A 25848-nucleotide genomic window follows, 5' to 3' on the forward strand; every position below is an offset into this window, starting at 1 on the left:
AGAGTGAAAAACCACAATGTTTTATAAACGTGTATAGGCCTATCTGATTTTTTCCCCTTTTTTAGGAATGCGCCAGCATACACTGTAGATGAACATGAGAGATTAGACGTGCTAAAATTGACAAAGATCCCATGTTTAGTGTCCTAACTTGCTTTAAAAGGGAATTTGGTTAAATTAAATTTGAATACATTGTTTTCTATGAGCGTACACACACTGGTGGCACCACTCTGCATTTGTTCAACTACGACTCTGGAGGCTGTTCATCAATCATGCCATGCCATAGACCAACATTTACATAGTTTTCCTTTAAATTACCTAACAACAATTTGGGATGTACAGTATACGAATGTACTGACTTCAGTACATATACAACTTGTATCTGCACAAAAGGATGAAAATGCAAGTGACCTTGAACTAAGTTACATGCTAGCCAGAAAATGTTACTCCCATGGATACTCTTCCCATCAAAACACGCTGAAACACGGGCAACTAAAGCACAAAGAATTCACAACATTCTAGTGTTCGCATTATAATGGTATGTATATGTCTGACGAGCGCTTCAAATCTTGCACTTAAATGTACGCAAAATATTTAGCGAGAGAACGCAAAAGCATTTCACGGTCTAAGTGTTTCCAGGCATCACTGTGTGTTCTCAAATCCATAGTTTCACTTTTTTTCACCTGTCTGGAAATATATTTTTTTAAAGTCACGGCAATCATCATTTTCGTCCGAGTGGTTGGTGAGTGAAAAAGTTAATTTCAAACTGATTACAGAAGTAAAATGGGATTTGATTGTCATTGTTTGTTGACTTACATGACAACGCAAAGGTGCCTGATAACGCAAACTTTTGAAAACTGGTTTCAAATTGCACGTTTTTGAAAACGGTCTCCATGTAAACAACAAAAACGCAAATATCTGAAAATGATGACGTCATGCACATGCGTATTACGTGTTCAATCTATAGTGTTTGACCGCCATCTAATGGCCTGGCAGCAGAATACATGAATTTTTGTTGTTTTCGTGGATCGGTGTGAATGGGGATAGTTTTGACAATGGTGTCGTCTGTACGCGGAAAACTCAAAGGAAAAGCTTTTCAGTTTTAAGCATATCCGTGTGAAGTTTTAGTTGCCGTGTGAACGCATCCTTAGTATCATCCAGTAGATTTCACTGTAAGTTTTACAGCGAACGCTCTCTCATTCTCTATTTGTTTTTTTGTTTTTGTTTTCAGAGACTTGCGTGTTAGATGGTATTGTTATCACTATAAAAGGTGTCATTTGCCACATTTTTGACAAACTGATGAAACATTTTGGAATGTAAAGACAGAACTGAAATTCCTTTTCGCTACACACCCACACTTATATAATAATAAAAAAACAGATACACGCAGCCACCCACTATCTGCAGTACACTATTAGACACAAGCACCGTCACTCTCTCTTTGGCTTGTTGTTTGTAGCAGGGCCTGGAGGAAATGTCCTTTCCCTAACAGGCAGTGAGCTATGAAGGCACTCTTCCATGGCAGGCTGTGTGGAGGTGTGACATCAGATAAAACCTGTGATAAAAGCAGGCTGGAAGCCCGTCATATGTGCACACTGCCTCTGCCAGGTTCCACAGCATGCCCTGTAATTACACTCGCAGCAAAATTACCCAGCAGATGCATCGTGCTTGTTAATGTCATAACAGGAATGTTGATAAGTGCCGACATGCATGTTCTGTGCACATTGGATCGTGTTTAAAGGGATAGTTCAGCCAAAAATAGAAATTCTATCATTATTTACTCACGCTCATGTCAGTCCAAACATATAGGCTGTTTTTTTCTTTTTGTAGAATACAAAACACGACAAGAGATTTCCCACATGAAACTTCACAGTGACCAGTCTATCAAGCTCCAAAAAAGACAGAAAAGCCTCATAAAGTAGTCCATATTCCGTATCTGCTATTTTCCAAGTCTTCTGAGGCCATATGGTGGTCTCGATTCACAACCATGATATATTTTTGTGACAAACAATGAAAAGAAAAAGAAGTAAATAAATCTAGTAAAGTTTCGAGAGGCAGCTGGGTGGATGTGTGTGACCTTTTGAGAACATGCTCCTGTTCTGCTATCTGGTTTTGCCCTTTGAGCTCTTATTGTCTTGTAAGGGGATGTTTTTCTTTTCTACACCTGAAACTGGGTAGGTAATGATGACACATACTGTCTTTTAGTGTGTGTGTGTGTGTTATTGGGATTGGTTCGGGTGGTTTTATGTTCACTTGCAGTTTTTGTAAGTCAGCTTGAGTATAAAATGCTTTGTGATAGCTCACACTGCTCTGTCATCTTTTTTTTTTTAAATCCAGTATTCCATCTTATTCTCACTCATTAATTATTAAAACCCAGTGTGAACATATGCAAATATGCAAAATCATTATACTCATGCATGTCCTATCATGCAGTGGTGTGAAAAGCTAGTGTTACTCTTGTTCATTAAACCAACTGTATGAATCAAGAGCTGTAAAACTACTGAGATGCCTTTAGGCAACATCTTTAGGCGTCATAGCAGGTGTGCTTCTGATGCACAGGCTGTTCCAAAATGTTAAACTAAATTTTGGCCTTTAAACATTCCTAGTTTGGCCCAAAATCTCTTTTTGAGAGAATGCAATCCCAGACTGCAGTGCAGAAATGTTGATTATTAAAATGTATTTTATTAAGTACTAAAGCATCTATAAAAATTGTTCTCTCTAATAATTGTTTTGAATATTTCTTTTCTGCTTATTTATCAAGTTGTTATCTAAGCCACATGCTAATGTCAGATTATTGGAATCAGCTGTTACATTCGATTGCTAACTAAAGATTATACTCGGATTATAAAAATCCGTTGTGTATTGTCAGTCTCAATGACATAGCGGAAAAATGCAAATGCTTTTGCTGCAACATTTTAACGTAGCTGTTTTTTGACCAATGACTATTTCAGAGAGGCTGCCTTTTTGTGTTTCGTGAATTATGATTCACTGTATTGCTGCATGGTAAACGTCTCTGAATCTTTCCACACCATCAAATCTACAAAATGTGTATCCTTCACATGTTCAGTCAGAGGTTTGTCTAGTACTTTGAGTCTCTTGTGTGGTTCGCAAATAAAACCGTAAATGCATTGTTTGTTTAATTAGATATCTTGAATGACATATTATCAAATTATTTTGGATTTCTGACAGCTCTATATTTTTAGTGTTTTACAGTGAGAAGCACGTCTGCAGCAAATGACATGCACATCTCATCAGTGCTTTGATTGTCACACGATACATTTTTAAACGTTTTTATTGTGTAATGTTTTCCCCCATATATTTCTGTGTTATGCTACGCAAAACTTGTACTGAAACGGTATTGCAATAACTCAGTTAGGCTAATTAATTAATTTCCACAGAGCTGTATGTGGATGCCAATTAGTGAAGAACATAGTAAATTACTTTTGTATGAGTGTATCATGCATACAGTGGCCATTCTTTCAGTGGATCAAACAGGTGAATACCAGCTTTATATGACTAATGAGCATAAGCAACAGAAGGAACATTAAACATAACACTTATTAACACGTTGTAAACGTTAACAACTTATTCTACTAACCCGAACCCTAACATCTAACCCTAACATAACAATCTACCAATACTCTTGAGAGTTAGGGGTCGTTTACACAACACCGTTTTGGACTAAAAACGTAAAACTTTTTGTACGTTATATAATTATTTACACGACAACGACTTTCTGCGGGCCTGAAAGCGCAAACTTTTGAAAACTGGTTTTAAAGTGCTAACCTTTGAAAACGATACCGTTATTGTTTCCGTGTAAACTACAAAAACAGTGACGTCATGCGCATGCTTATTACGTTTAGTCTATAGGCGTGTAGTTTTTCCTAACAAAGTGACGTTGCCAACTTCTGGCCTGGCAGCATATTAATACAGCCTTTATTGTCGTTTTTGCCGATCCGTGTGAACGGGGATCATTTTGTCAACGAGAAAAATGCAAATGAAAAACTTTTCCGTTTTTAGAACATCGTTGCATACCCTTGGTTGATATGTAGTTTAAAGGCTCTTATTTCATTAATGTAAAGACAAATTCTGGTTTTGGGATTTCCACTATGTGATTTAGTGAGTTTGTCTCTGTTTCTTAGCATCAAGCTTAAACTACATCTCTCATTTGAACATGAATGGCTGTTATGTTGAATGAAGTTTATCGTTCTATCCGTGATCTGATATTATAAACACAATACCCCCCCCCCCTCCCCCAAAGACTTAAATATTGGGAATATTTATAAATATAAGTAAAACAGATTATCTGTATATCTTTACAAATGTGTGACTATTAATGAAGTTGTAAGTGATTGAATTGAAATTAGGAAGATAATTTCAATTCAATCACTTACAATATTGATACTCTTAGATGGCAACTGCTTATAGACAGTAGGCTCACTAGGGTTTAAAACAGAGCCAAGAACTCCCCATTTACAATCCTGACTCAGCGATTCCCTAAAGGCATGAAGGCAGAATTTTGTGACGGGCATCATGTTCTACACTTAATAGGTGAGAGGAAGAAACCAAAGCAGCACAAAGTGACAGCTCTGTGGAGATGGACAGCAGATCTATGAGCCATTACCTTTAGAGATAAAGAGACAGTTTGGAGAGCTGGAGTACTGCAGGAAGGAATGGCCACTAGGGAGATTCTTCACGGCTTTGAGGGCAGTTGTGGCCTAATGGTTAGAGTCGGTAATCCGAAGGTTGCTGGTTCGATTCTCAATAATGGCAGGAAATGACAGAGGTGCACTCAAGCAAATCCACAATCCCTCCCCGGGTGGCACAGCAAAACAAAAATGGCTGTCCACTGCTCCTGGTCTGTGTGTCCACGGTTTGCAGTGTTGTGTGTGTTCACTACTCTTAATGTGTGTGGACTAACTTGGAATGCTTAAAAGCAGAGGACAAATTCTGAGTATAAGTTACCATACTTGGCCTTCACATGTGTACTTTTTTTTCTATTTCTTTTGAATCTGAAAGCTGATTGGACAGCAGCAGGTGTCCCCCTCATTCTGCCCTCAAGACACACACTTTCATTTGAACAACCTCTGATCTCGGAAAAAGCCCGGCCTGTTATACGTTAATGCTCTCACGGAAGGCTTGAGGAAAGTACTGTAGTTGTGGATCAGCGCTGCAGTGGTGATGCTGTCTGGCGGTACGAGAGGTGAAGGGCACTGCATTATTGATGGGGCTCATTCAGCTTGACTGAGCAGACTCACATCTCAAACAGATTATTGACCAGCACCCTGGAGTCTCGGAGCTGGTGCATGCCATGAGATGATATACATGCTCACTCAACACATCAGTGGATAACCTTGTTATGCGCTCTCAGTGCAGTGGGTGACGCATAAGGCCACAGATGAAACCTGATCCTGGAGTAAATTCCTGTGTTTATCTCAGTTAGAAGCCATGACTAGACTTAAGCCTTTTCTTTCAATAGGAAGCAAGACATTTGCAAATAGAAATCTAAGTTAATTCTATGAATTTCTTTGAATTTGAATTTGATTAACTATAATATCGTCCACATCAAAGGATGATAACCCTTTTTATTATATGCATGTATTGTTATGTTGTCTGTCGTTTTAAAAGTCGGGTGGATTCTGATTGCCTATCAATGTTTTTTATCATTCATCAGCTGCAACAATATCATTGCTGTGTCGTTATGTGTTTGGGATGTTGCTACTGTGTTTGGGGTGGTTTTAGTGTGTTGTAATGCAGTTTTATGTTCAGTATATTCAGCAGTAATCAGTTCGGTGCATTTCCAATAATAAGCTGGCCAATCGTATTAAACTTAATTAGCATATATACAACCCCATTTCCAGAAAAGTTGGGACATTGTTAAACGTAATAAAAACAAGAATCTGTGATTTGTTCATTCTCTTTCAACGTAATTTTATTTTGTGAAGATAAACACATTTTTATTTTAATGGCTGCAATACACTCCAAAAATGTTGGAACAGAGGCATGTTTACCACTGTGTCACATCACCTTTCCTTGCAAGAGGAATTTTCCCCCAATCTCTCCGGATGCTGCTGAAGAGTTCATGGTAATTGTCTGATTCACCTTTTCATGATGGGCTATACGTTTTCAATAAAAGACAGATCTGGACTGCAGGCGGACCAGTCAAGCACATCCACTCTACAGTGTAGAGTGTCTAAGAAACCATTCTGTTGAAGCAGATGCAGAATGAGGCCTGACATTGTCTTGCTTCCCAGGAAAGATTTTGATGGCAGTATATATACTGTATGTCTCTGTACAATCCCAATATACACTTCCATGTCAATGGTACCTTCACACATTTTCAAGTCACCCATGCCGTTTGCATGATGCACCCCATACCATGACAGATGTTTGCTTTTGCACCTGTCGCTGGTGAAAATCTGGATGGTCTCCCACCCCAAAACTCATCTGACCACAGCACACATTTCCACTGTCTTTTGGACCGTCGGAGATGAGCTTAGGCCCAGAGAATTTAGCCGCATCTCTGCAAAGAATTTATGTATATCTTTCTGCTTTCATAAACAGAGATTTAAGTTGCATTTCTTGATGCAGAGGCAGACTGTTAAGTGACAATGTTTTTTTTAACAGAGTAGCTTGACAGTTTCTTATTCAGTGCCATCTGAAGGCTCAAAAGTCACAATTCAACAATTCACATTCAACTCTCCTGCCTTCACCTACACAGGCTGAGATGTATCTTAATTCCCTGAATCTTTTCACAATATTATGTATGGTAGATGGGGAAAGACATACATTCTTTGCAATCTTGCATTGAGAAATGTTTTAATTGTTAGACCATTCTTTTTAATGAAATTTAGCACAAAGTGGTGAGCCGTGATGACCCATCTTTGCTTGCAAAGACTGAGCCTTTAAAGGATGCTCATTTTATACCCAATCACAATACCATGTTACCAGTTCACCTTTTCAGTGTAGACTCTTTCAAAATGTTTAACTTGGATATTATATTCTCTATATATGTTTCTCTATTATACTTTTATTTTGCCTCTGTCCCAACTTATTTGGAGTGTGTTGCAGCCATCAAAATCAAAATTAGTTTATATTTACAAAATACACTTATGTTGGCCAGTGAAAACATTGGAAATCGTTTCTTCATAGTTTAGTCAGTTAAATAAAGGTGCAAGAGAATAACAAACCACAGATTATTCTACAAAGTGTAGGGTTATATATCTGAAAGGTAGCAGATATAGTACAACCTTGTTAATTATTTAGACCAGAGCCAGATAAAGGAAAGGAAATGGTCATGAAATTATATATTTCAGTGTATATTTCACTGTAAATTTCTAACTTTTTTTATCACAAACATTGACTAACTATTGTAAGTGGAACTTTAGGGGAAAATGCAACAGAAGTGTAGAACATGACTCCTTTAAAGTAACACTGTTCATGTTATAAGATCTTAAGTAGCCTTTAACATTGTACCCTGATGTTGTTTGTATGGAGTGTGGGAAAAATCACATCACATCCTGTTGTCCTTTGCTGCACTGTTTTCTTTAGTTATGAATCATGGCTAATTTATTCATATATAATCTGTAACCTTTGGAATTGAACTCTGGAAGTGGAATGTTCCGGTGTTTACTAAATGCAGGATTGCTGTGTTCGCTGTGTCCTCCCTAGTGACCTCTGTATGATCTAAACTGCATTCTGTATGTTTGATACGTGAGACGCAAAGAGCCAGACGTTACAGAAATGTTATTTCTATCTACTCTTGACCTTCATGTAAGGTCAATAAGTGGGCAGAAAATGAACACAAATTACAGTTTGCTGAAACTGTATGATGCACACACAAAAAAGAAAAGTGAACCGTAATGCCCCAAATTACACTTGCATTGAACCTAAAAGCAAAGTAGCCACAGGACTGAGAATTATATGGAATGAACTTTTGATCTTTCTGGAATTACAAGTCTCCGTTGCAGCAGATCAGTGTCAGTCTGCGTATTAGCGCTGGATATGTAATGAGCCTTACAGTGCATCCTTGTGGCCTCTCTTGATAGATGTCAATGAATAATTTATCAAACCAACAGTCAAAAGTGCAAAGTTAGTATTCCTCCCCGCCCCGTTGTGAATCCCTACATATTGCTCTTTTGACAAATCTTATGCTCTTAAGCTTGAAAGAGCCATTTTCCAACCCTACGTACTTCCAAAAATAAGATTTAAGGAGAAAGTAATGAGAACCCCTTTTCAGAGTTTTCTCTGTCAGAGAGCTTTTGAAGGCTTTTGTTGGTATTTGGAGGAGCAGTCGGGTCTATCACCTCTTTTAAGACATGATGAAATGGCTTTTCTCTGCAGTCTCATTACCTTTTTTGATTGAGTTGCTCAGCGTTTCCTGATCGAGTCCTTTCCGCCCACTCTTCATGACTGAGATGTGCGTTTAGCACGCCAAATGAGAGCTCATTTACTCTCAGCAGGGAATGAAGATTATTTATTTGTCTTTTTGTACAGACTCATAGCTTCATGTTGAATAGAGGATACACCTTTGACTGAAGTGGATCGATTTTAGTTTGATTTAAGCTCAAAGTTAGTTTCATGTGTTTTTAAAGTTTTTGAATGTCATGACATTTTTTTATGCACCATGATAGTTATGTCAGTGCTGGTTCACACAGAATGGGTTTTTGCTGTTAAAAACGTGAGACGCAGGTCAGTGGAATGAAAAAAAGAGACGCGAGTCAATAGCTAAAGATGTCTTTCTAGCGTGTTTACATCATAAAACAATGGTAAAGTAGAGCATTGGAATGGAAAAACACATTTTGTGTGAATGGCCCCTTAAAATTATTCTGTCACCTTAAATTAAACCTTATATTACTGGGTTGTTGAGTGCTTGAATCTGATTGGTTGATGAACGTTCTAAGGTGTGCAATTATTTTCAGGAAAACACACAGCTAAAGCAGTTCCAGGCAGGTCTTGACCGCATTACATGTACATATCAATTCGCCAAATGATTTCAGTTATTTTAAAAGTCCTTATAGACTACAACAGCAAAAAAAAAAAAAAAATTACGCTGACCAAGCAAATAAATATAGTAAATATGATAAAAACAGCAATTACGACACTTTTTGTCACAAAATTACGGAAAAAGCACATACTCTCCCACTTAAACGCACACACATACAGTACTTACACACACTCGCACAGAAATGTCAGAAATTGTCAGCGCTAGCAACTTAAAAGCGATGACATTTCTCACTAGCGAGGTAGTAACAACGCTGTTCTTTAAGCAGATAAACGTACAGTTTCGCTTTAAGTACTGAAGAGACGCTGCTGCCGAACACTGTTGAGAGATGCACAGGCTAAGTTTAGGTAATTCACAAACGCTTCATCTCTCTCTATAATAATTGCATTAATAACTTCACTTCGCGTCGTTGCCCCATTACCACCTCGGGTGTGCATTATTTTCTAATAACGGCCCGTCGTAAATTATTCGTTACTTGCGTTGCACTTGCAGAACATTCATGGTAAATACATCTCTTTTCCTCTGTTTCAGACCTCTCAGTAGCTGTGCAGAAGTTCTCCCAGTCTTTACAGGAGTTCCAGTTTGAGTGCATTGGTGATGCCGAAACGGATGATGAGGTGAACATTGGTAAGTGTGAGGTCAACTGCTGTTTTGAGGTCTGCTACTGCTGATACAGTTTCAGTCTTGTAGATGCATGTAGGAAGGACAAATCACAAATTGGATATCTCAGCTGTTGGATAAAACGCAGAGCAAGTCTCCTGCTTGGGTTCCCCAGACAACCCTCTACGCATACATTGGCAATAGAATCACCATATTATTACTCGCCAGCCTATATATATATATATATATATATATATATATATATATATATATATATACTTAGACTATACAAACTTAGAGCTCTTTTTTTTCATTTGTATCTTTGTTTTATTGTATTTTTTCTATTTTTTGTAATTTGTATTTTTAACTGCTGATGCTGATGCATCATCCCCTAGTTTCAGGTGTTATTGTTTACCTGGATGTTCTTGATGTTAAATTGATTTTACACACTTAAAGCAATATCATATTGCATCTCAAATATCACATTTAACAAGTTATCGCATATAGCATTTATATTGCAAATTAAATAGGGCTGGGCGATTTAATCGATTCTGCGATATAAATCGATATTTTTTTCCAAAAAAAGTATTTATTTTTTAGCCGCGAGTATCGATACATACGTCCCATTCAAATCCCCCGTGTTTACCCCCGTTCGCGTTGCAGGAAGAGCGATTTGGTCAGCCAGCCGCTAGTGTTGCTGTAGAGCAAGTTACCCATACTAACTTTACACAGACGCAGACGTCTACCTCTTCCTGTTTACCAAGTCAGAGCGAGGATATTCGGAGAATGGCGGCGAATATAAATCCGGCACCCGCCTGCTTAAAAGCAGATGTGTGGGAGCACTTTGGTTTTTTAAAAAAAGAAGGAAAGCAACGACTTGGATGAAAGCGTTGCGGTTTGTAAGCTATGTGGCATTAACACAGGGCTGCCAACTCACGCATCACACGCTCTCATGACACACATCCATTTTCTCACGCAGAAAAAAATCGCGGAGCAAAGAGGACACTGACAACGACAGACAAGACAGAGCAGGTTACTTTGATATAAAATAAATGATCAGCTCTCAGATTCTGTCAATTTTATTACGCAATTCAAACAATAATACCGTTTTGGCGCTTGTAAATGCGACGTGACAGATCTCTGTAGCGCCTCAGTTCAAGCGGCACGTGACCCGATCTACTCTAACTCTTCTTTACTATTATAAACCCGAACTTACCGAAATGTATGCCTCGGATCAATCAGTGTTTTTCAACCGCGGTAAGAAGTCAATAAAACAGGTAAATGGTAAATGTAAATGGACTGCAAAACAGGTAAGCTAGAACAATGTCACATAAGTTACATTTACATCAGGAAAGCAATTTAATGACCATTTATAGGCTGGAAAAATTAGCTATAGAGTTTTGTTAAATATGTCCACTATATTAGGCTACATATATTTTTACTTATATCATTAAAATATTATAAAGTTGTTATTATAATAAAGAACGCATTATATTTTATTTAAGTTGTTATTTTTAACCTTTAATAAAAATAGCCTAGGGCTCTCTGTTTACAGCATTAGTGATTTATTTTTTAACATGTATCTAACTAATAATTATCAAAATGAATCGTAATTGTAACCATGCAGCTAAACACTGTAACATATTGTCAGTAAACTTAATAAAAATAAGTTACCAAATGTTTTGACAATCACAACTTATTGTGATGCAAGTTTTTTTTCCTCCACATACAACACCCCCCCCCCCCCCCCCCCCATACAACTTTTCTCAACACATCTTTGATTAATTTTGTCCAGCATTTATTTTGCAAGCTGTCTGATGTTTTTTGAGTTTTCATTTAAATTAATCCAAGTAAATGAAACACTCACAACACAAGATGTCACCAAAATCACTATGTCCCCTTTAAATCTATCAGAAAATGATGTAAGCGTACCGAATTATATAGAATCGTATCAAATTATATCGAATCGTATCGTTGGCTGAATATCGTGATATATATCGTATCGTGAGCTGAATATCGTGTATCGTGAGATTAGTGTATCGCTACAGCCCTAAAATTAAATCAGTTCATCTTTAGCATAACAGCTAAACTAACAATCATCAGGCAATCAAGTTTTTTTTTTTTTATAGAACTTTAGTAATTATAACTAAAATATGGCAATCATGCAAGGAAATGTATAAATACCTATTACATATGTGTTATATTAAACTGAACTTAAAAGTAAATTAAACGTAAATCATAACCGAGAAGTCCATTAACTCACCTAAGCTATGAACTCAACATCTGAGCGATAAAATGTTTTTCCAGACCCATTAAAGACAATCTGCTTAACCATTCTGAGATCATTTTAATGGAAAGTTCCCCTAATGCTCTGAGGAATAGTTTCCCTCCCAATTCCCAAATGTCCTGCACACTGTCCTAGATGGATGGGATTGTCATCTTAATCAAGACCTATCCCTGGAAATTTAATATGAGTTCATTGGAGCATCAAGGGATTTCAATGCTTTTTTTCTTTCACTCTGACTCTTTTACTTTCTGCTGTTGAACAGAAACTTTTTAAAGTCTTAAACGTGTGAGCAGTCACTGAAGGACTTAGAATTCATCGTTTTGATTAGTAAATGTATTCTTGTATGAAAGCAAGTGTTGGGCATGCTTGAAATCCTGTCCCAATCCAGATTTAGCTCAAGGCAGGTCTTGGTAAGATTGCCTGCCCAGCATGCATAATGTATTGTATTGATTTGCTTACATTCTAGACGAAAAGCTCTCTGCTCAGCCCTTTAAAAGATCAGAGTAACTAATTGTTATTTGTGTCAGAGATTAAGGGGAATGCAGACCGCTCACCCCACGGTGGGCACTGAGCAGATGTGCTGAGAGTTCGTACGCCCTGATGAGTTGATCACTCATTCTGTTCTGTCTCTTTTAGCATCCATTCATCTCTTCCTATGCTTTTCTCGTTCCAGCGTTCTCTCCTTATGTGTCATTACTTTGTTTATTATCTTCCTGCACTGCTATGTGCATTGTGTGCTGGCTTGACACTCAGACCATCTGCATCTAACAGTTGGCTTCCAGTCTTTCCGTACTCTCGATCTCACAAAGCAACCTGTCATTTAGCCTACTACCTTTTCCCCTTCTTTTCCCTGGGAATCTGATGGTAGAAAAGCTAATTAAATGTGTTGAGATGGGGCAAAGTAAGCCCATAATGGAGTTAATTTTGGCCCTTTAATATCCCTGTCTAGTCGCCAGATAGGAATGTGGTGAATTGTTGCCGTTTTTCCCCTATTTGTCTGGTTAAAAAGGATGTTGGGCAAGCCAACCATATTGGGAATGTTTTGTAAGGTAGGAACACAAAGACATATTTATGGCTGTTTATCTAATGGACCACTTTAATGGACAGAAGCATTAATAGGTAGGAAATAATAGGGCTACAGATATTGATTTACACTTGTAATGTGGCAGAATGATTTTGGTTTACATTCCATGGACAAGTGAATGTTGACGAATCCTGTGACTGCATGTTAATGCAATCTCTTTGACATGAATCCCAGCATTTTGTTCACAGTCCATTCAGTGACACTCTGATGAATGCTGCACACAAAAATAGCAGCCCTGGCACTTTGCAAAATTGCAAGATCCGATCTAATGGTTTTATGCAACTTTGAGGTGTGTAGCTGTGAATGTTTGCTTAACACTGACACAAAACCAGGATTCATTCACCCCAAAGGAAAGTATATTTACACTACCCTGAAGAGGGTCTGAACGATTCAAACAGAGTTGCACCAGCCATTCCTAAGTTCTTTCTTAAATTGGAATGTAAAGTCAACACTTAGTAACTACTAGCTAGAATTTATCTAACTCTGTACTTTATTGGGTTGAACCATTTGTTCTTAAGGTAGAACGAACCTAGCCTGGTTCTACCAGACTCTCGTACATTTCATTTGTACAGAGAGTCTGGCCTCTCTCCATTGACAAGCATTAACTTCCTTGAAGGCGGGTACTCTGTTGAAGTTTAAAACTATTGGATCTGCCCAGAGTCACTCTGGATCTTCCATAACCAATCGCTAACGTTTGGTTGTGACGTATGACGACTCAAACTAGCGCACAACCTCAACGTCATCGTTCTCAGCAACTCCCTCTGTTCGCTGATTGGACCTGCAAAAAATCGATCGGAGAAAACCCAAGAATATACCACAATCCCAGACCTAGTACTGAAGGAAAATTAAAATTGAGCAGAAGTACGGAAGAGGGCGGAGCCAGGCTAGAACGAACCTAGAACGTTTACCCTCAATCCCGCCTTCAAATACGTGAGCAGAAGTTGTGATGAAATTGAATTGAAATTTAATTTCAGTTTATCCTTTTTGGGATAAACTCCTGGGGGTAAGGACAGACGAGACGAGAGAAAAGGAGATGAAAGGATAAGGAGAGACAGAGACGAGATTGGGGAGAGAGTAGGGCTGGGCGATATGGCCAAAAAAAAATATCACGATATTTTTTTTTATATCAGTCGATATCGATAATTATCGATAAATGTCAAATCTTTATTTATTTCAAGTTTAAAGACAGATTTGTACTCCTAAGTGAAAGCTGTAGAAACCAGAGCGTTGTGTTTTTAAACTACTCTTTATTGTCAGAACATATCATGACAAACACTTGACAAACAGGTGAACATTCACAAATCCGAGGTAGAACATTCAAATATTTGACATTTTTCCTTAACAAAATAAATATCTTTATTTCAGTAGTATTAGCTTGAGTTAGGATGCAGATTTACTTTATACAATTTATGTTCATTAACAAAAACAGTAAAATCTGTAAAAAAAAAAAAGTAACAACATTATTTTTATTTGGTAAAATGTAATATTCTTTAGTTTTATTAAAATTAACCATTGGTCATCCAGCATCATGCATTTAGATCATGATAACCACAGATAAAATGTAACTTTATGGTTTCTATTGTAACTTTATGGTTTCTATGTGAGAAACGTCACATATTGTGACGTTTCTATGGTATTTATGAAAACCAGTAGCCTAAATAGATTATTAAAAACTGTAATTATATTCCATTAGTCCTTTAATACATTGTCTACATTAATAATATTATACAATTCAATATATATATATATATATCCCACATTTCATGGTGCAGTTAATATTACTAGGCTAACGTTACAGTAACGTTAAATCCGTGGTAAATGATGGGAATGTGTAGACGGAGAAGCTTCTGACTGTATCTTTGCGCACAGTGCTTCTCCTGTTCGTCAACGCGGTCTCATCTGCCTTTAAACTGGTTAAAATCACTGAGACATTTGTGTTCCTCGCTGAATTCAAGCGCTCTCACTGGATCTAGTGACCGAGACCGATCAGAGTAAACGCGTCTGCTCGAGTGAGCTCGCGCTCGCGCTGCCGTTTGGACTTTGAGCCGAGCGGATAAACGGTCCGTGTGGCGCGCGCGGTTCAAATGAGATTCGTTCCGCTTTTGGCGCAAAAAAAATTATCGAACATTTATCGAGCTCTTGATATCGTTTTATCGAGAAAAATTATATCGCGATAATTATCGTTATCGTTTTATCGCCCAGCCCTAGGAGAGAGGAGAGAAAAAAAAATCTTGGTCCACTTCCCAAAACGCACTACCATTCGGTCCTCCACCACGAACTCCTCTGTGATGCCTGGCAGTGGTGCTGGATAGCCCTCGGTAGAGGGCCTCTTACTCATCTGACGCATTATAACGCATTATAATCAGTAATGCTGTCTACACTAGATGTGGCGCGACGCAACATGACAAATTCCCGACATTAAACTCATGCCGCATATCAGTTTTATTTATAACATACTTCAAGCACTCGCACTACTTCTGACTGGATTTGCAATGGTCGCTTTGTCGCTGTGTAGACAGCCGCAAACTATTGTGGCGCGACAGAGCTGTCGTGTTCAGTGTAGACATTATGTAACATGAAGCATTTAATTAAAACAAGTTTTGAAGCATGATTTCCACTTTCAGAGTATTATTCTTTTAAGGATCATACCCAGTAATATAGCAGAATTATAGCAGCCATCCGCTATGGCATCGATCATTGAAGACCCCATATCAGTTGACCACTAGAAAGTTCTCATCTATCACTTTTCATGGAAAGTTTTCAAAGTGTCTGGTATTTCTGTTGTGATCCCATAGTGTCCCATCCCTAAAAGGGTAAGATTACTCTTACTGAAGAAAAATGTAATTGTCTTGTGGAATCAATCTGGTCATCGATGAAAGTGAGCTTTCGGAGTGACTTGACCGGACCCCTCGTGTGCTGTGGGACCAGAATCTTGATGTAGCTGAGCTGCAATCTACTTTGAAGCTCCAACCAGTCTGCGTCGCATCAGCAGTCTGTCTGGGAGTACAGACAGGGTCACCTGACCTCCTATCGATTTCATTCCATGACTTCCTGCTGTGACATTCACAATCCACACCAGTTATCCTGAAATCAATCTCACTGAAAGATTGATGTAGCTATAGAAATATTAATTGTCCTAAAAGTACAAGACAGTTTCACTTCAACCACGATGAGCCGGTGACTGTTGCCGGCCATACTTTCTTTCTTTTTTACTTTCCTCTTTTTTTATCTTTGAGTCTCTCTCTTTCCCATTGTCTCACATAACAGAGCTGTTAAGTTGTGATGTCAATTTGTAAACCAACCCAGAAGGAAATTGTGTGAAATTGATCTAAACGTTTAATAGTGCAACCATCAAGTAGAAATGAATACGTTTCCCTTACACCTTGAATCATTTTTTTTTTTCAATAATGTTTTGAAATATATTTTTCAAGATAAGGTTTTTTTGGTGAGCCACACATCACAATGATATTTTACAACCTGAACTAACCATGTCATAAAGTGTGTGTATGTATGTGAGTGTATATATAAATAGACATGCACATAAAAAATTTGCAGTCAGATTAGATTATCATCTTGTACACAGATTTTTGTCCAATGAAATGCTCTCTGGATTGTTAATGCCCTTCCCCCATTTTGATAAGACATATATATATATATATATGTATATATATATATATATGTAGTTTTGTTATGTCCTGCCTAAACTTCCTGTTCCATAGGAAATATTGCAATAAAGAACAAAAAAAAAAATTTAAGCATTGTCGTGTGCGGCTGGTTTTAATTTATGGATAATGCATTTGGAGGTTCTAAATGAGAGGGCGATTCCATGTCTGCCTCTCTCATCAGTCCTTCTCAAATGTATGTATGTCAGATCTCTTTTGTCCTGAGCCAAAAGCCCATTTCACAGAATGACTCATCACTTCTGTCATTCTCCCCATTAACCTGTGAATGATACATATGCTCTAACCCCTTTTAGCCGCTATATTCTGCCTTAAGTACCTCATATAGTTCAATAGAGACATTTATCCACAGCCTCTACCCTTATCTTCCACATCAAATCTTTCTCACTTTCTCCCACTCATTTCCTGTTCTCTTCTTCTTATCGTTTCACATTCAGTTTCTTACTCTCTCTACTTCTGATAAATAAATGCACAGTCACTTTCGTTTTTTGCTAAAATGTCTAACATGCACATTTGTTTATATTTACAGCTAATTATACAACAAATTTATTTGGCAAATTTTATGTTTATAAGCAAGAGTTACCAGGTCTGCAGTTTTTCCCTACATCAAACATTATTTGCTCGCCTCCAATCCAATAATCGCAAAGAGCTTTGTGCTTTGTTACATGTAATACATCTCAGCTTTGAAATTCTGCCCATTTTTTAACAAAATTCATACAATAAATGGAGTTGTGACGCTCTTAAATGTGACGTGACATCTCTGTAGCGCATCGGTTCTTTTCTTCCACTTTAATACAATTTATAGCATGAAAAAACATGCATGAACATCAAAAGGTATATTCAAAAATACAGTACAACTCATGCTATATATTAACAATTTCCCCCTGTTTAATTAACAGAGGGTTCCCTCAACTTCCCTGTGTAATTCAAAGCATCATTTGTAGATTTTGTTTTTGTAAGAAAATAAACTCGAAAAATTAGAATTTCGTGCAAAAGTTCATTTATTTCAGTAATTTAAATTAAAAGGTGAAACTAAAATATATATATATAGACTCGTTACATGCAAAGTGAGATATTTATGACTTTATTTGTTATAATTTTGATGATTATGGCTTACTTTACTTTACACTTTAATCATATTTATAACTCCTAACTTAATAAAACAAGCTGTGTTACTTTAATGAATGATTAGCTCAAAATGTAGATATGTATGTAAGGTGCGATGTACTTTATCTGAATTAAATACACATCACGCTTTTGCTCAGCAAATTTCCCTCCAAAAGTGGCTGTTATGTCAAAATGTTGGTTCCAAATTATTATAATTTTTTTAAACAATACACATAATGCATACATATTTAATATTTTAAACAATATATAAATATTGAATATATAAACTATACATAACTATAAATTGAATTTCAACAAAAGCTAGACATACAGTAGCTAGAAAAATTTTTTTGCCAAGCGCTAATATTGAGTGTGTTGTGTGCATGGCTGGCATTAATGGGTGTTTTGGAGTCTTTCGGGAGATGATAGTCTTTCGTTCAGCTGTGGCTGCTAAAAGCCAGGAAGCGTGAATGGAAACAAATAGAGTGGACAGGCTATCTGGGCCGATGGTTTGATAATTGTGTTTATAGAGTTGGCAGGCTGAAGTTGACCAAGTGTCCAAGCACAAACGGAGGTAAAATCCATCCAGGGGAGACAGCAGCTGTCTCTCATCCACATCTTGTTTAAATGAAACGATGGAGCCATCAGTGGCACGCAAACGCTGTTCTGAGAATTCACAAGCTGCCGTTGTGCCACAGCAAGAGACAGAGGGTAGTGCCAACTCTGGATGAAGTGGCGGGTATTATTTTGAAGGATGTGTATGTCTTAGTGAAGCACAATGGTCTTGAAATTCAAGCTCAAAAAACAGTTCCCTGAAAAATTAATTTCCATCATCATATATTCACAAGGGGTCAATGTTTTGGCTGTTTAGAACGCTACAGGAAAAGAAAGCACCATAAAAGTTGGGCTACAACTAACGATTATTTTAATAATCTAAGCATTTAAGATCATATAAAAATATTTGATACAAATAATATTATTTACAAAATAGTTTTTGTATACATTTATTGAATGTATGAATGTATCTATGTCAAATTATGTGCAAAAAAAGGGGGTTAAAATTTTAAATTGTCATTTTCTATTGTGCTTCGTCTGTTTGATGCGCATGCGTGTCACATTCACTGAAGTCAGAACATTGCTGTCAATATGAGCTTTTATTTCAAATGGAAATACTCACTTGACCATGTTGCATTTACAGATAAGGATACAACCACAAAATGTAAGCTATTCACTAGTGGGCGTTTTTCTCTTTAGCTGATGTGTTGGAAGCAGGACTTTAATTTTGACAGCTCTGAGAACGCCAGCGCCAGAGCAAACAGCGCTCCCATTCTCCATCTTCATTAGTTTACGGTCTCTGTTTAACAGCTCTGTCTAATATGTTATTAGATAGAACTTTTAAACAAAGAAAGTAAGTTGTATACGAAAAATTATTATAGTGTTTACTAGTAATAATATAATTAGTAATAGGCAAACACTATAATACTTTCTCATTTACTGTCAGCATTCAGCAAATGTGCATTTATATAATTTAAACTAATCTAGGAATATCAAATAAACATTTAATTTCACAAACCTTGCAGACTTAGTCAAATTCAGCTGAGATGTTTTATGCAGTCTACAAATGCAAACTTAAGAGCATGTACTCTGTGTGTAACGGTGTGTATTGAATGCGAGCAGGAGAGTTCAGCTGTCACTGGAAGCGCACGATCGACAAACTTTAAACCCATGATTTCAATTTCTGCACTATATTCAGTTGCCCACTAGTCATAATAAGGCCATTTTCACTGTGTGTTGTATGTAAAATTAGTTTCACCTTGTCTTTATTTGAAAAAATATTATTCCCAGCACACACAAACTTAACAGATTACTGAGTGCACTGTTGGTAGCAGTGTTTACTTCTTCTTTATTCTTTATTTTTGAAAAATACTGTAATCAAGAACTTTATTTTACAAATGATTTTTTAATTCATTTTAAATTATTTATTTTTTCTAATTTATGAAATATTATGTAAAATAAATATAAGTTATACATATATGTTATAACACGGTTTCAGGTCAAGGTCCTGATCAGCCTGTCGGGGTTTATTCTGCGATAACAACCGGTTGGTTGTTTATACCTTACTTACATCACTCATATTTTTTTTTTTTCATGCTAACCAAAAATGCAAACATCCATTGGTTGAACTTTTTTATTTCACTTGAGTGTATGGTAAATGTTATGTATGTGCAAATTAGGATCAAGGTTAGTTGTTCACACACCTGCTTAGTTATCTGTCATTTATCAGATTTGTTTTAAATTCCAAGTATCATAATACACTAATTGTAGGCCCAGTATCTCTGGTGTAACCTCTGGGTTAAGTGCTTGCTTTGCTCAAGGACTTAGTGGGGATTGTGGGAATTAAAGTAATTTCCAGGTCACAGGTCACTTCTACCTGCTGGGATTGAACTACCTTCAACGTAGCGGCTCCCCTTGGGTCAAGGTTTTGCTTGTTAGATGCTGCTGGTAGATGTCGGACATCAAATTCTCGATGGACAGCGATTCATTGATAGCCTTATATTCTGATTGAATAAATCTTTTTGAAAGCAACATTCAAATAGTTAATATTTCAGTATATTATAGTAGATATTTGACCAGTGCCTGATCTTTTTTTTTGTTTTGTTTTTTTGGAGACACTTAAAGCGTGAAATAGTCATTGTCATTGTCATTGTCCTGCAGCTCCAGATTGATTAGTCGCATGGCATTCATAGCTAATGTCAGATGACATGAAATGTAAAATTTTAATTTTAATTTCGCTTTAAGCTTTAGTACCTGAAACCTTTCAGCAGCGTCTAAAAGCCTATAAGTGCTCTGTTAGTTGTGGATAAATTAATGAACACTTCTCTTTCATACCTTTTAGTTGACCAGAAGTAGAAGGTCTTTTTTTAACTGTGATATTGATTTAAATTCATAGTAAAATCGCCATTGTTCATTCTGCCATTTTATTAAATGCTAATTCCTTTATATAAGTAGCTGTGACAATAAATCAATGCTTACTGCATTTACTTAACTCCATTTCTATTGACTCGCATGAATCAAGTTATTATTATTATATAAGTCTGAACTTTAACCAGCGAATGCAAATGGATTAATAACTCTGTTTTTCTCCTCCAGCTCAGTCCTTCAAAGAGTTTTCCCAGCTGCTAAACACCATGGAAGAGGAGAGAAGGCGTCTGGTAAGTAATGAGTATGCATACTATAAATACCTTTATGGTTGAAACCTACTGTCCTGCGGGATCCAACGCAACTGAGTGCAGTGCGGGACAAGATTTGATGGGCAAGTGCGGGTGCTGGCGGTAAGACAGTCATGTGTGTGGGTTGTGGGAGAATAAAAGGATTTGCTTAACCTTCCCCTGCCTGCCTTCTGATTGCTTTTAGAGGGAAAAGCTGCCCATAACTACAGGTCTAGGATCAGTTTTCTCTTTAATAATACAGTAGCATAACAGGCGAAACAGATTTGGCAAGCGATCCAATGCATATCTTTGTTTGTGCTCTGGAGAATGTAAAATGTTTCAATTCACAATATTTTTTTGCAGCTTTGAGTTGACAAAGCCTGAGTTGACAAAGGTGATACTAACAAAACCTGATTAGGTTTGTTTGGTTTTGTCAAATTGAAAACAATCCTATAACCCAGAGTTTGTTCATAGCTAGCTTCATGGTACTTGCCCCTGGTTTCTGTGGGTGTGTGCGTTTCAGAGCAGACACACCATTGAGATCCAGAAGAGATGGTATGGTTAACGTGTTTGACATGTGTGGTCACTCGTCACATCTCGCAAATGACATCCGGCGGATATCACATACTATTCCAGTAATATGATGTACGTTTCTGGAAATTTGAACCTTTATACTGTAGTTTGACACCAAGGGTTCAAGGTCAAGCAGGGCCTTATTGACTTTCTAAATGTTGAATCACTTCCAGCAATATGCAGCCTCATGTATTTATAAAGTCTTATAACATAACCAAAAAAGACGTGAGAATAATCCAAAAGACTTAATAGCTCACTAAAATGGGACCTTAATGATGTGTGTGGTTATCACACAGTTACCAGCTGCTCTTTTAAACCTTTAAATTTTTAACTACATAGCATGAATGAGACATCAGGGATGCACACAGTCTTTAACTACATTGGGTTACAGACAAATACTAAATCAAGTAATCCGGTTTTTTAAATTAGTCATGATGTCAGGTAGCTCCACCTCTCATTTAACACATTATGCTGCCTCTTAGGATACCTTGTTTGACATTCTAATGGTGCATTCACATTAGTGACATTTCAGTGGAATTTTGCAGGCAAAAATGTCCATCGTCTACTGTCAGTAGTGTAGCGATGTATGAAGCACAGCTCACACAGAAGTTACTTGAAACCAAGCAGATTCTTGTTGGTCAATGCAGTGAATATATTGAACCAAATTGAACCTGTTGTGACATCTATGTCCAGAAATCTTTCGTCCTCATGCAAAATTCACAGTTGCGTGGATTCCTAATGAAATTACCTATTGAAATGTAATGAATTTCACCCGCAAAAATTAGCAGAACAACACTTAATGTGACCCTTATAATTGTCATGAAAAGGAAGTTGAGATCATATTCTTTCCCTGTTGTGATATATATAGCTTCTTGAGCAAGAATGCAGAGTTGGAGCTGGTTATGTCCATTGGGAATTGATTGGATTGTTGGATCTGTGTCATTTTCTAATTTTTGCAGTGCCATGTGAGAGGTTGCAATATTGCCCAGCCCTCACGCCAATGCAAACAATCCCAAAATTCATCAGGATGAAAAAAAGTTAAAAAGATAGCAACATTATACAGTCGATTATAAATATACTTTCTTTCAGTGCCTGTATAAAGTCTGACAAATAGCTCAGTCTAATTTAAATTGGGCTATTTAGAACTTACTAGAATATTACTTTATCAAACTCCATTGGAATCAAGTTGTGAGCCGAGTCTACCATATGCTTCACATAAGAAGTCATATCTTTTTGACTATGAACAGTGTTCTAATTGGTCACTTATGAGGATAGATATCAGTTAGGATGTTTCCTTGGAAGACTGCTGTCAGTGCCAACACAGTTAGCCTCCATGTTGTCTACTGCCTATGTTTATGCATTTGTGTTTGTGTGATCCCAACAGGGAGCATTAATGTTTGGTTCCTTTAAAATGTTTGAAGTTACAGAAGATAAAGGAAGTGTGATAAAATGACTAATGGTTTGTTTTCGCGACCCATGTTGTTGTTTTTCCAGAAGAACTGCTCCTTAACGTCTTTGTCTCGAGTGAAGCTCTAAAGGTTCATTCGTATACTGCGACCCCTGCTCTCTCACTCTGAGCTCCATATACGGGGAAAAGCTAAGTCTGTTTCATTTCAGACAGTGAGTAATGGGCTGAATAGAATAAAAAAGGACCTTTAAAATATAAATTTCCTCTCAAATGCATAACTTATGGATTTACGGCTGGAATAAACTCATTTGTGTGGTCTCACACAGTCTGACACTTTCGTTTTTTTGAGAACAAAACACTTTTGAGGCTAGCTGCCTCAGTGGATTTGATTTCATTTTCCTCTCCTTCATCTTAAACATCTAATCTCTTTTTGTTTAGCAGTCGTCATGCATAGTTTGCTGCAACGACACTCTTTGCAAGGAAGAAACTCGAAAGATTTAGACTGAGAGGAAGCCCACAGGAGAGAAAAAAACTTAAATGAGATATGTTTATTATCTTTTACCTAGACAGCAATAAGATTGAATGGAGATCAAATGGAGGCTTAAAGGTACAGTCACACAAAAGCATGTGAAATTATTTTGGACCCAGCAAAAACCAATATGGGCAACAGGATACAGTGTGTCATGCTTTGGGGGTCACTTTTTAATTAAAAATAAATGATCACTAATAATAATATATTAAGTTTTGAAGTTAGTATTTTGTATTGAGCCAATAGATGCAGGGCCATATTTACTAACAGCTAGCACCAGTGCAAACCCACTTTTGGTGTTAAAAAACTACTGTCAGGATTTACTAAAGACACGCAGGGAAAAATGAGTGCTAAAAAAGCATAGACACGGTTATTTTTACGGCTGACCTTATTGCATACGCATTTGTAGGAGTTTCCCTTTCACTGACGCAAAATTTATGGTAGGAGAGTATTTAGATGAATCATGCAAGGTGATTTACTAATCAAGGTTTGCACTAGTCGATTTACTGGTATTTGCACCATTATTTACCATCCAAAAAGATCATGTCTTAAACATATGCTAATTTGCACTGGTCTTGGTAGATTGCGATGGTCATTGTGTAAATGACCCGACTTCGTCTGTGTTCTTTAATTTGCGCGTCGTCAGTAGATCACGTGCAGAACTGCGCTCTCACGCTTATTTGCCCTGTTTAGTAAATCTGGCCCTTAGATCTTCTGTTGGTCAAATGTCCTTTTTACTTGTTTCATTTGGTGCCAAATGGTGTTAAAAATAGACTATTTTCACTAATGTTTTGTTCTTGGCTCATTATAGAGTATTATTTTAGCAAAATACTTCCTTTGAATCATTTGTGGGTTAAGTATCTTGTGTATTCTAATTGTGAGATTCTGCCTTGAGCATTGCAAATCAGTCATTTATGAGGTTACATTTGAGTTAGGATTCCGATGTTGAAGACAGCTGTACGGAGGCGGTAGACAGAAAGGCTAGGTTTTTGAAATGGAGCCATTATCTTTGTTTACGTTGTGTGGCTCGCTGCTCCTGTCCATTCTCTGTTTCACCGATTGACTTTCCACAGCGCTTAATCAGACATCCACTAATCCAGGGCCAGCTTTGGTTAATGAGAAACCACATGGAATGTTGCTGCAAGTCAATGAAACTTTCCACTTTATTTAGTTTATTCACATTCTTTTTTCACGTTGTCTTCAGCTCAGTGTTTCATCACTTCGGCCTGTAAGATTGCCTTTTTTAATAGGATATAATGGCTGGTGTGCACTTTTTTAGAAGTGTTCTTTGTGTGATTAAAGCACAACCTGTAAGAAAAAGAGTTTTGAAGGGCTCTCATTGCTCCATCTAGCAACACCTTGTGTCATACATTTTTGAACAAAGGAATATAAGAAAGAAAGGAAGGAAGTAGATTTTCCAAATATTTTCTGTGGTGGAGTTGCTAGTGTATTCTTGATCTCCTGAGCCCAATCAGTCTTGGAACGGAACGCTCCGCTGTCAGACTGAATCCGAGGCAGCCGTATATACATGCAAACGTCAGTTATCTTTGGTCGAGTGGGATTGAAGCCAGGCCCTTGTGATGCTGTTATACTGTCAATAATGCTGACCTATTGACATGTGCCAATGAGAGCAGAATTGTGATTATCTGTCCACGTCTTCATTAGTATTTCTGTCTTGTGAAGAACCGAATGCTTAGTGACGTTTCATATGTTAAGCTTTCTGTCTGCAACTCACAAAATCACAACTGGACCTAAAGTCTAAACCTCTGACATGCACAAAGACAGCTTTCTAAACACATCATCTTTATTATTTACATTGAATTTGGGACCAGAAAATCCCTAGAAACCACCTAGCAACACCTTAACAACAACACAGAACAGCCTAGCAACCACTGTGCAGTGCTTTAGCAACAGCCTAGAACACAGTTTTAGTCCAATTAACTAATATATTACAAATGTGACAAGATTAAGGTGTTATAGCGAGCAAATCAAAAGAAAAAAAAACATATATTAGGAGTTGGTTATCTCACTTTTCGGACACACTTTGGGAGCCGATGCTTGAAACGGGCGGTGGAGGTTTGACGTTCCAGGCTTATAATAATAATAATAATAATGCAAATGAACAAACAAGCGATGACACACAAGTATACACCTATTCAAGCAAAATCTAGCATATAGTAGTTCTCTGAAATACAGCAAAATCAATGTTACTCACATATCGAGAAGAAATAAAGCAACCTCGGCGTCCGTTTTCTGGCCTTTCCACTCCTCTTAATGGGTTAGTTCATTAATTACTCAGCCTCATGTCGTTCCAAACCTGTAAGACTTTCGTTCATCTTCAGAATACAAATAACGATATTTTTGATGAAA

General features: G+C 37.3%; 1 protein-coding gene across 13 annotated transcripts in view; it reads left to right on the forward strand.

Annotated features, from left to right (window-relative positions):
* arhgap42b (Rho GTPase activating protein 42b) overlaps positions 1-25848 on the forward strand; it is a 116264-nt gene that overhangs the window by 19846 nt on the left and 70570 nt on the right. For all 13 annotated transcript variants that reach the window (XM_079621563.1, XM_079621564.1, XM_079621554.1 and 10 more), the window contains exons 2-3: positions 9533-9628; positions 20910-20971. In XM_079621563.1, coding sequence (XP_079477689.1) covers positions 9533-9628; positions 20910-20971 — 158 coding nt within the window. The remainder of the gene's footprint in view (positions 1-9532; positions 9629-20909; positions 20972-25848) is intronic.

This window comes from Phoxinus phoxinus (assembly GCF_949152265.1).
Source record: "Phoxinus phoxinus genome assembly, chromosome: 8".
NCBI classification, from domain to species: domain Eukaryota; kingdom Metazoa; phylum Chordata; class Actinopteri; order Cypriniformes; family Leuciscidae; genus Phoxinus; species Phoxinus phoxinus.